The 12,452-nt window shown below is 40.7% G+C and overlaps 1 protein-coding gene across 1 annotated transcript in view; it reads right to left on the reverse strand.

Moving 5' to 3' along the window:
- The window catches only part of ctnna2 (catenin (cadherin-associated protein), alpha 2), a 536,848-nt gene that overhangs the window by 127,537 nt on the left and 396,859 nt on the right, over positions 1-12,452 (reverse strand). The window contains exon 9 of the mRNA XM_033623313.2: positions 7,965-8,117. Within this exon, the coding sequence (XP_033479204.1) occupies positions 7,965-8,117 (153 nt within the window). The remainder of the gene's footprint in view (positions 1-7,964; positions 8,118-12,452) is intronic.

Below are 12,452 nucleotides of genomic sequence, written 5' to 3' on the forward strand. Positions count from 1 at the left end.
CAGAGAGGCGTGAGGGGACCAAGGGAATTTAACATCCTGTTAACATGGGTCTACCAGCCCTGATTGACTCTGAGACAGTCTCTGTGGTACCCCAACACCTTGAAACTCGTATTCCTCAAGTTCAGGTTCACTGTAAAATCCACTGAAAGGACAGAGTGTAAGTAACAACCCTGCAGAGATCATTGCCACTCATACCTTTAAAAAAAGGCTATCAATGCTGTCATGCTGTGTAATTTTTTTTTCTCAAACCATTTTCACCCACCACTTTTGAAGAACAGATTTCAATTTTGTTGCCACACATTTGCTGCTACAAATGGTCCCCTTGTGATGAACAAAGCTGAGAGAATGCACCCACTAAAGTGCAGACAAATATGCAAATGAGCAAATGGAATGATTATGCACCATATTCCATTTAAGTAACATTTTTGTGAACATGGGTAGTGTTTATCCCAATTTCCCCCACTACGCTGAATATTAATGCACACACATCAATTGCCTTCTTTAAATAAATGAAATGCTTCGCACCGCAATTGCGCACAAATAGCTGCACAGGCGTTAATGTCTGCCAGCACACAAGCTTGCGATAAGCTACTGCACAGCCAATAAGCTAGTCCCTGCTTGAACAACTGCTGTGTACCTCACTGTTGCCACATGCTTTACATAACAAACCACAAAAAAATGCACAGGACAGAAGCAATGTGCCATTTCCTCCCCCTTTTTTCCTTCATCAGAATAATAGAAAGTGCCTGAGATGTCCTTGGGCTAAACAAAGTTTTAACATTGTTGGTTGCAAAGGACAGATTTTAAGTGTGGCATCAGTCAGATCCTCCCTCATCAGCAAACAGCTGGGGCCAACTGAAAGGGCACACAAATCACTCACTCTCTGGCTGATGTCAAAGGAAGCAGCAGTGCTGTTTTAAGTGACAGTATGTTAAGAGGGACCCACATAAAGGGTTCTAAAGGCTCCTTTCAAAGAGCCATGAGAACAAAAGGCAACGCCCACTGAAGGGCAGAGGAATTTATCACAGCACTTTTCCATCTACCCCATTGCAGGAAGGGACGAGCAAGAAATAAACTCCTCATGTGAGATAGTTCAAGTATAAACCTTAACACAATGTGTCATCTCTTTGAATAAAAGCTGTAAAGAGTACAAAGCTAACCTGAGCAACACAACATCTCCTCCTCCAGCTTATTTGCCTGGAGAAAATGTTTAAACTGTATGTTCCTACAAACCATGACTATGTTACATTTGCATGTTTGATATGAATCATATCAGCATTTCTAAAGTGACACAATATATGAGCTGACTCTGTCACCTGGAGGTGGAAGGGATGGTAGATGGCGTGACTTCTAGGTGAGATGCCTGCCAAGCGGCAGACCACTGCAGTCCACTGTTCGAGATCAACAAACAATAAAACCAGTTGTGTTTTAGCGATGTGCATGTTTTTAGCAACCTATTTTATTCCACCATGGATAGTGCCACTAAAAGCAGTTGGTATCTTACAGAGACATTGCTTCATCTCCCGCTGAGACTGTACCCCCAAAACAGGGTATTTTAAGCCAAAGCATGATCTTTTCCCTGGAGTCAGTCCATGACATCAGGGATCAGCATGGCTGGGGCCCCGCCCCTGCCTGCTGCCTGGCACGCAATGCACCGAGCCCCGATTCCTGTCCCTGTAGGTGGTGGGCAAATTGGGTGATGGCTCCCAAATACTTATTCCGACTGAGCCCGACCGAGCCCCATAGCCCAAGGACCGGCCACCAGATGCTCGCTGGGGAGCCCCCTCAAGCCCTGGAAGCCCTAGATCTAGTGTCTAGGTGTCCCCATACTGGCCGAGATGCTCAAAGTCTGAATATTCCTATTATTTCTTGAATAGCTCTTAATCTGGCCCCTCCCTGGGGCCACTTTGCCTTGGAAGACCCGCTCCAGGTTCACTAGCCCCGGACTACACAGCTCCCAGGTTCACAAGGACAGGTAAACCCCTCCACCGTGTTAAGATGGCGATTTTTGAAGAGAGCTCAGAGTAGAGCCACTGCTCCTTCACTTCAAAAGGGGTCGGTTGAGGTGGTTTGGGCATCTGGTCAGGATGCCTCCTGGGTGCCTCCTATTGGAGGTGTTTTGGGCACTTCAGACTGGTAGGAGGCACCAGGGCAGACCCAGAACATATCTCATCCAACATATCCGCTACATAGCATACAAAACATGTCTGTGGTTTGCAGAAACATATAATGCAACAAGCATACTTTTTTTTTGGTGATTTGGTTGGTCCTTCATATCGTCTTTTCACAGTTTGCAAAGATGAACATATGCCTATAAATCATGGTTTGTTTGCAAAGCACTGGCTGAGATAGTCTTCAGTCAATTTGGTTATACAAGGACAAGATGGATCCTGGCAACAGTCCTGACACCATGTATTTCCACAGTACCTGACCAAGACACCACAAGCACTGCAGTCATAAGCCCTCTTTAGGTGCAGGAAACACGTGTAGACTGGATAGGCTGAATTGCATGTCATAGGGCTGCTGTGACACTGCGCCTACTTAGGGCAACAAAAAGTTTTAGATGTATTGGTACAATGGGCAACCAAGAAAGGATTGCAGAGGAGACCCCCGCACACCAATGCAACTGGGCTGGACACAAAAAAGGTTCACAGGCTGAGGTCAATGCAAAAAAATGTCAATTTATTTAGGACATCCATGCACAGAAAGAAAGGACTGATGAAAGTCAAGGACTGAAATGTTTGCTGCAGTTTTTATTCACTTTTTAAAATAATTTTTTGCACTTTGCACCCTTCTTTTTGTGCACACATGTCCTAAATAAATTGATATTGTTTGCATTGATCTCAGCCTGTGAACCTTTTTTGTGACTGTCCAGCCCAGTTGCATTGGTGTTCGGGGGTTTCCTTTGCCATCCAAACTTGCATGTCCCCATCCTCCGTCAGGATGGAGTAAATGATTTGGCACGATAAGCACAGATGTCCGGTAACAAAACACCACTCAGGCTTTGATCTGCAAGGCCGTTCCTCCCAATCACCCCCTCAAGGATTCTCTGTAATTATGTGAGCCAAAGTTAACCAACAGGACTATCAAGTTCCCCAGAGGAACTGTGTCCACAACCATACGCACAGACTCCAAGAAACCTGGATGCTTTGAACTAAGCTGAACTTTCAGGGTAGCAGAACCACATTGTCATATGTTGTTTATTTCTTTGACTTTGGTCTCGTCGTGTGCCTCACTGTTTCTGCTTCATTAATTAATGATTTTATCTGTAAATAGATACATTTTCTTGACATTATGTCACAAAGTTGGCTTCAAATGTGGAAGCTGGAAAATATATTTTATTACATCTCAAAACATGATAAAGGAGAAAATATCAGAAAATAATGAGGACTGATGTTGCATCTTGTGACATCTTAGCAACTTGAGTAAAAATAAAACACTAATTGGCACGTGAACATGTAGATTATAATTTCAGGTTTAAGCAAAAGGAAGAAAAACATGGAGACACACACAGATAGTGGTTAGACAAAGAGGAAAAAAATTCAATATGTAACAAAGCTGAGTGACACCTTTTGCCTTATCGACCTGTCCTATTGGCAGCGTCAGTGTGCCTGCAGCATGTGGCAGTTACATGATGTGTAACTTACTCTTGCTGCAGGATCCTATCTTTGACTGTGGGCTTTTTTAAAGATTAAATCTGCCTTCATATGAGTAAATGCTTATAAAGTAGGGATCAGACTTATTCATAGCATCTCCTTACAGGTATGCTGCAAACCACGCCAAAAGAGACAACAGTAGATCTGTTTGTGAACAGACCCTCAGAGCCTGTAGCCTCACACAGGTAAACAATAACCACCTGCAACAAGCAGAGGTACATATAGCCTGAAAAAGAAATCTACCTTTAAAGAAGTGTTGCAGTGAAAGGCAGGCACACATTTATGTACACGTGTGCCTCTAATGGAGCATTTTATTGTGTGAGACATTTCAGCTGCACAGAAATATTCTTTTAAATGTATATTCATAGCAACAGAACATTACTGTCAAGTGATGTATATGTACACAATTTAGTCTGAAATGTATGTAATGAATCAGCAAGTCAGAAATTCATCTGTTATCCAGTACTGTCTAAATCAGAGCTGAGCTGTGATTGGCTGTTTGCATCACCACAATGAAATACAGTAGGGGGAAAAAAAGGAGACAGGTCTATTTTTCTCTGCAACATTACACGAAGTGGCTGAGCTCTGCACGCCAAGCTGCACACCGAGCATGTTATTTCTAAAATTAAAATAAAAGTCAATGACGGTTGAAGCTTGAAGTTGTGGTTTGCAGTGTGATTTCAGCCACAAACGTTGGCACACGCAGTTAAGATGAAGAGCACGTTTAGAAGCGAGATGTACCTCCATTCTGCTAAGTTACCACATTGCAAATAATTTAATAACATTTCCACCACTGTCTGGGAGAAGAGCTATTTGTATGGCATTCAACCAGTGAAAGGAAGAATGTGCTTACAAGATCAGTGCACAATTCTACTCTGTGTGTGGGTGTGTGTGTGTGTGTGTGTGTGTGTAAGATGTAAGAGATTTTGTCTAGTGTTAATTGACAGATTATTTTAATTACATTTCTTCATTTCTGATTTAGAGCAGAGATTTGACCATGTCATCGTTTCACAAGTCACAATAGGCATAATGTGCTAATCAATGAAATGCCAATATTAAATTTACAAAAATCATGAATGCCTTTTAAATTTGTAATTATTTGTTAAAACAACATTCTTAAAATGTGCCTTACCTTTTAAGCTAACATTAGCTGAGCATAAGTTGGAAGTTGTTTGTCGTCTGTAATCTTTGACAGGCACATTCTGCATACAACGGGTGCGCCATATCATCTTGTTCACGATAATACCGATCTAATTTTTAATATCATATGAAAAATTCATTTTGTGATACCAGCAATATTTCGACTCGTTGACATATTGACATCATACTGCTACCCACGGCAACAACAAGCATGGCTGAAAGTGGAATTATTACCGACTCCGTGGTGGTTCCAAAAAAGAGGAGCAGCTTCAGTAGTGTGGAATAAACTGTGGTGCCCTGAATGTTTTATGAACAGCCCCAGACTTTAGTTCTGGTATCATAACAGCCTGTCACAGGTTACAGCGTGATGATTAGAGGAGAAATGACAGAGCATAAAGGTCCAGGTGGAAAAAACAACTCAATCATTTAGGATTTTGCTAAAAGAAGGAAATCACCTGTTGATTTCTATATATGTATATATATATATATATATATATATATATATATATATATATATATGTATATATAGATCCCAGAGTACATTTTTTTGTATTTAGGAGCTGTTTAAATGGGTAATTTGTGGTAGATTTTATTTTGTTGAACTATTAATATGTTACTGCTGTTGTTCACAAACTAAAGAAATGAGAGATCATTTTTTAGTTTTTACTGAATATTGAAGGCAAGCTGTAAAACTATTTTTATCACTTATTTTGTTGCAATTCTATTTTTTTTAAATTAATAATATATATACATATACATATATAATAATAATAATAATAATACTAATAATAATTATATATATATATATATATATATATATATATATACAGTACAGGCCAAAAGTTTGGACACACCTTCTCATTCAATGCGTTTTCTTTATTTTCATGACTATTTACATTGTAGATTCTCACTGAAGGCATCAAAACTATGAATGAACACATGTGGAGTTATGTACTTAACAAAAAAAGGTGAAATAACTGAAAACATGTTTTATATTCTAGTTTCTTCAAAATAGCCACCCTTTGCTCTGATTACTGCTTTGCACACTCTTGGCATTCTCTCCATGAGCTTCAAGAGGTAGTCACCTGAAATGGTTTTCCAACAGTCTTGAAGGAGTTCCCAGAGGTGTTTAGCACTTGTTGGCCCCTTTGCCTTCACTCTGCGGTCCAGCTCACCCCAAACCATCTCGATTGGGTTCAGGTCCGGTGACTGTGGAGGCCAGGTCATCTGCCGCAGCACTCCATCACTCTCCTTCTTGGTCAAATAGCCCTTACACAGCCTGGAGGTGTGTTTGGGGTCATTGTCCTGTTGAAAAATAAATGATCGTCCAACTAAACGCAAACCGGATGGGATGGCATGTCGCTGCAGGATGCTGTGGTAGCCATGCTGGTTCAGTGTGCCTTCAATTTTGAATAAATCCCCAACAGTGTCACCAGCAAAACACCCCCACACCATCACACCTCCTCCTCCATGCTTCACAGTGGGAACCAGGCATGTGGAATCCATCCGTTCACCTTTTCTGCGTCTCACAAAGACACGGCGGTTGGAACCAAAGATCTCAAATTTGGACTCATCAGACCAAAGCACAGATTTCCACTGGTCTAATGTCCATTCCTTGTGTTTCTTGGCCCAAACAAATCTCTTCTGCTTGTTGCCTCTCCTTAGCAGTGGTTTCCTAGCAGCTATTTGACCATGAAGGCCTGATTTGCGCAGTCTCCTCTTAACAGTTGTTCTAGAGATGGGTCTGCTGCTAGAACTCTGTGTGGCATTCATCTGGTCTCTGATCTGAGCTGCTGTTAACTTGCGATTTCTGAGGCTGGTGACTTGGATGAACTTATCCTCAGAAGCAGAGGTGACTCTTGGTCTTCCTTTCCTGGGCCGGTCCTCATGTGTGCCAGTTTCGTTGTGGCGCTTGATGGTTTTTGCGACTCCACTTGGGGACACATTTAAAGTTTTTGCAATTTTCCGGACTGACTGACCTTCATTTCTTAAAGTAATGATGGCCACTCGTTTTTCTTTAGTTAGCTGATTGGTTCTTGCCATAATATGAATTTTAACAGTTGTCCAATAGGGCTGTTGGCTGTGTATTAACCTGACTTCTGCACAACACAACTGATGGTCCCAACCCCATTGATAAAGCAAGAAATTCCACTAATTAACCCTGATAAGGCACACCTGTGAAGTGGAAACCATTTCAGGTGACTACCTCTTGAAGCTCATGGAGAGAATGCCAAGAGTGTGCAAAGCAGTAATGAGAGCAAAGGGTGGCTATTTTGAAGAAACTAGAATATAAAACATGTTTTCAGTTATTTCACCTTTTTTTGTTAAGTACATAACTCCACATGTGTTCATTCATAGTTTTGATGCCTTCAGTGAGAATCTACAATGTAAATAGTCATGAAAATAAAGAAAACGCATTGAATGAGAAGGCGTGTCCAAACTTTTGGCCTGTACTGTATATATATATTTTTTTTTTTACTAATGTGTCATATCGTCAAGAATATCATTTCCGTAAAAATACCCTGAAACATTGTGATATTATTTTAGGGCCATATTGCCCATTCCTCGTGTATACCGCAATTCAATTATTGTTGTCCACTGCATATTTTTTTGTATGTGAACCAAATCTTTGGGCATGGGGCAGGTACCTTTCAGTCAAAAGGCTTAAGTCCAATTGAAGTCCAGTGTCACTGGTGTTAAAGTCCAAGCTGAGTCTTTATTAAGTCTAAAGTCAGCAAACTTGTGACAAGTCCAAGTCACATGACTCGAAACCACACATCTGCTTTTCAGTGCTACTAATTTGTTTGCTTTTTTTAAATTATCCAGTGGGCATGTTCAGTTGTTGTTTCTCTAACTGCTATCAGATAATTAAAAAAAACACTTTTTTTTTCCCTACCTATATTACACTTAGGTACGCTACATCTACGCTTTAGACATGCAGTAATGACTGTATTTTCTGTCTTCCTATTTAATGAGGACAGTTTGTACTGCTCAGTGAGAGAGAAACACTTCTTTGTGCCTTTAATCTTAATTCTTGGCAACATCATGGTGGCCTTACCTGCATTGCTCATTTATTTGCGCATAACTATTTTTAAGTTCTAAAGTGGAAGATAAGAATAGCTCTACGTGGGTATATGCATGTGCCCCCATGTATAATGCATGACTGACCTCCACCAGCTTGTTAGCATGTTCACGGAACACCTGGGCGTACTCCTTGACCTCCTTCTCGTTTCCACTCTTAGCCGCTTCAATGAGCACCAACAGAGGGACGTTGGTCTCCAGGAAAGAGTCTGAGATGTGGTCCATCACTGCCTTTCTCAACTGGAACACAGAAGGAGAGAGATGGGGAAGAGGTCACATTGTTAATAATATTGCAGATGACTTCACTGTATTACATTTGGCAATGATCACAAATCACTTAGCATTGTGATGAATATGATGTAGTAACATAATAGGGTGAAAGGACGGCGCAGAGAGAGAGGCAGGGAATGAGGGAGAGCAAAAAAGAAGAGAACTCTCAACGGGTAGGAGTGTAAATTGCTTGTAAGGTGTCATTTTTCCCATAAGGCCTTTTACTGGGGCAGACTTTGAGACTTATATCTTTGTTTATGGAATCGTTTTGAACCAAACTGGCAGGGGACTGGTTGTTTTATAAGACAGTAAATGGACCCTGATGCTCCTCACTGGGATATGTGATGAGATGCCAGAGGGAACAGTATAGAAAACACAACAGACAAGTCCTTTATCTTACACAAAGAGGGGGTTAGTCACATGAGACCAGCAGTGAGACAGACACGAATGCAATACAGGCTCAAAAGGTGGATTCTCGCACATGCAGCATCCCCATTCTTATGAGGCAACTTAAGGTCTCAAAGCCTCCATCATTATTAATTTGGACTAAACCCTGTTTATAATTATTAACACAATTAATTCAAGTTTAATATTCTGTTTTAATATTGTTATTGCTGTCTTATTCTAATTTTAAGAGTAACATAACAATAATTGCAGAGTAGAAACATTAGTATTAGTAATAGTAATTAGTGGTACCAGTCAAAGCACTGCAATGCCTATAAAAAAGCTGTAGTAGCCACTCCAAGCTCAGCGAGCTGCGGTTGAAGTGTGGCCGAACTAAAAGCCGTGCATAGTTCAAGTTTAAACTGCAATAATCATGTTTAAAGCAAAAAATAATTCACTTCCGGGGAACATTCAAAAAATGTTTTGTGACAGGAAGGGGGGTTATAATTTAAGAGGAGAATTTAGCTTTAAAAAACAATGTGTTCATACAACTAAGAGGAATCTGTGTATTTCAGCGTATGGGGTGGACATGTGGAATGGGCTGCGTGGTGAGTTGAAACAAAGCACAAATATACAGCAATTTAAAAACTAGAAAAAAGATATTTTTGGCAGATATATAGATGAGGAAAGGTTGTGTTAGGGCAGTGCATATTTATTTTTTAACACTGGGTGGTACTTGGACTGTAATTAAACTGGGTTTGTTACTTATTTATTTAATTGGGTGGTAAATAGACAGGGGATAGTTGTATTCATTCATTCATTTTCATGACATTGGGCGGGAGGCGGGGTACACTCTGGACAGGTCGCCAGACTATCACAGGGCTGACACATAGAGACAGACAACCATTCATGCTCACATCACACCTACGGGCAATTTAGAGTAATCAATTAACCTGACATGCGTGTCTTTGGATTGTGGGAGGAAGCTGGAGTACCCAGAAAACCCACACTTATGCAGGGAGAATGTTGGAATAAATTTGGGAATTTGTTGAAAAAATATATGAGTTAAAAGAGGAAATGTTATAAAGGGGTAGGGACATATAGTTTCACTTCGACCTAGACTTTTTTGGACACTGTTATCTTTGTCTTGTTTGTTTCTTATTATTTTTTGGTTGGAAATAAAGTCATTCATTCATTAGTTTAACTTTTGGCAGCAAATTTCGGCCAGGGAATACCCGCAGCCAATCAGAAAATAGAGTCCTGTGACTCCTGTGACATGTTGAACTATGTTACTGTTTAATAATAATTTCTTCCCACCCACTTGCTGATCTTCCTACAGACAATACAGGTGGCTGCCAACGCTGCCACCCAGAGGACAGGGCATCAAAGCTGCACTCCACCCTCACATTTATTTTTATTTTTTTTTGACATTCAAAAAATAAATCACACATACGGTAAAAATGATCCAAAGATCTAATTCTAGTGGTTGGTCTAAAGTAGATGTACCACCTGTAGTCCTGGCAATGCAGTTCGCCTTAATTTCTTCATCATTGAGTAATTATCACAGTCGGAACATGCTAGAGCACTGATGGGTACGGTAGTGGAGTGTACGTTGACAGCACTAGAGTAAGAGAAAATGAAAAGGCAAAACCATTCAAAAAAAGGAGAAAAAACAAGACAAAGAACAAGGACAAAGGAATTATTCCAGCAACCAGCACCTTGCCGCCACTGCTTAGTGTGTTTTTGCTGATATTCCCACTTTACTACAATTTCTTTAACACATCACCATCACCAGGATTGCAAGATTCACCGATTCAGTAACACAATTAAGGTCTGTACAAACTAAAACAGCATAAATTGTATGCACACCACACAAAAATCTCAGTTATCCCTTCCTCACACATTCAAATGATGACATTAAAGTGAAACACCGTTTAATTAACAACATGGATGACAGAGATTTGTTTGACTTTTCAAGCCATCTTCTATAATTAGATGTAGAGCAAACACTGTGACCATATTCCTGAATTAAAAATTTTTAAGCAGTTAGGGAGAAAGGAGGCTCATAGCTGTGACTGACAAGGGAAAAATTCATTTAACAGGAAAAAAAAAAAGAAAAAAATCACATGTAAGTCAATCCCACTTAAATAACCTGCAGCAATTACAAACTTGATTGCCAGTCCACAGAGTGGAGGAGAACAATAGTGAATTATGCCTTCCTAAGGGCAGATAATCCATCACTATTGCCTCTGGAAAGAGAATAGATTTGGCCAGTCTAGTGGACATGACAGGTCTGCAAATGTTGTAAACAACCTGAAGCCCACACTCTCTGTAAGCACTGCTTTATCCAGAAATCCTACATCACTGATTTGATGAGATGTGTAGTGAGATTCAATGCAAAACCAAAACGTCAGGTTTTTCTCAAAGGCTGATAAACTTTGACACTTTCTGAATTGTGAATATTGCATCTTTTTCACTCAGCAGAGAACAGACTTGCATCAGTGCAATTGTGTAACCTTGCTATCCTGACACCTGGTGCGAAGGGTGGGGAATCAGGGGTGATAAAAATCTTGCGTTGCCAGAACTATCTTCACACTATGTTAGTGCTGTTGCTGCACTGGATAAAGGTGTGACAGAACACATCGTCTATCGTTCTGGGAAAGGTGAAGAAGAAGATGTGGGTTGTGTGTAGGCCTTAGCTGTGATTACTTCACCAATGATCTCACTGCAGCAACTGAAATAATGGAGTGGATTGGAGGGGGGCATTGTTGAGCTGCATTCTGCAAGTGGAAAATTAATAGCCTCTTCCGCAACCTATCACTGTGTCATAAATTACTACTTAATTCTTACCAGATTTTGAGAGTGGAGTGTTCACATTGGCAAAGTGACAAAGTTAAGTATACTCAAAGGTGTAAATATGCATATTAAATTGCACAAACAAAATGGAATAGCTGTGAGTAATTGTCTCAGCAGTTAAATTTTAACACAAAAATGTGGGTCTAAGATCAGGGAGATAATAAACAATGCAGTGCTACTGATGTCTGTCACATTTTCTAAGAGTACATTAATTTCCTGCACACTAAAACAGAAATGGGTGGAACTGGAACACAAACATGTTTTGATCTTGTATTTTTCCATCAGTAGGATTGAGCACTTGGTGATAGAGCAACCCGGTCTCATCCCCAGTTCATCAAATACAGACCCATGGTCAGTCAACATTCTCACTTCGACCTTGATGTTTGCTCATGGACTTTCCATGTCCAGATACGATGTGAAAGGTACCCTGGGTGCGTTGGTTGTTGACATTCTGGAACGCCGTTTCAAGTTCTGCCTGTTACACGCATTGTCTTCTTTCAAAATACACGTCCATTTGCACATGAATTTAACGTTAACATACAGTCTCTTTCAAAGTAAACGCACTACATCGGTCCAACAACACAAATTGACTGTGCACGTGATTGGGTTTAGGAAAAAAAACAGGGTTTGACTTTATAATCTTACGGGACACAAACGCCACTCTCCCTGGTGAAAGTCGGTGTTTGTTGGACCCATTCACCACCACTCCCGCCTGCCCTACTCACACTTTCGCTGCCTTAACTTGAGTTCTTGTCCCGCCACATTTCCCCCTGATGCTGCAGAGCACCGTTAAACTATCATGCCGACATGAAAGGACGGCTTTTTTCATCAGTGTCTGACGTCAAGTCATTGACCAGGCGCCGGATTTCGATGACTTTGAAGGGTCAGTGGCCCTTGGTGTCAGATACCGGTGCACAGATACACCCTTTGGCAGGAGTATGAAACGAAATGGAAGGCAGCATTTTTTGACGCTTTGAGTAATTGCTGTGAGTAAAAGAGTGAGAAAATCTGTAAATAGTGGATGGGAGGGGAGGTGGATCAGTCCAACAAACTCAGGACTTTTAC

Source organism: Epinephelus lanceolatus, chromosome 3, assembly GCF_041903045.1.
Source record: "Epinephelus lanceolatus isolate andai-2023 chromosome 3, ASM4190304v1, whole genome shotgun sequence".
Classification (NCBI taxonomy): domain Eukaryota; kingdom Metazoa; phylum Chordata; class Actinopteri; order Perciformes; family Serranidae; genus Epinephelus; species Epinephelus lanceolatus.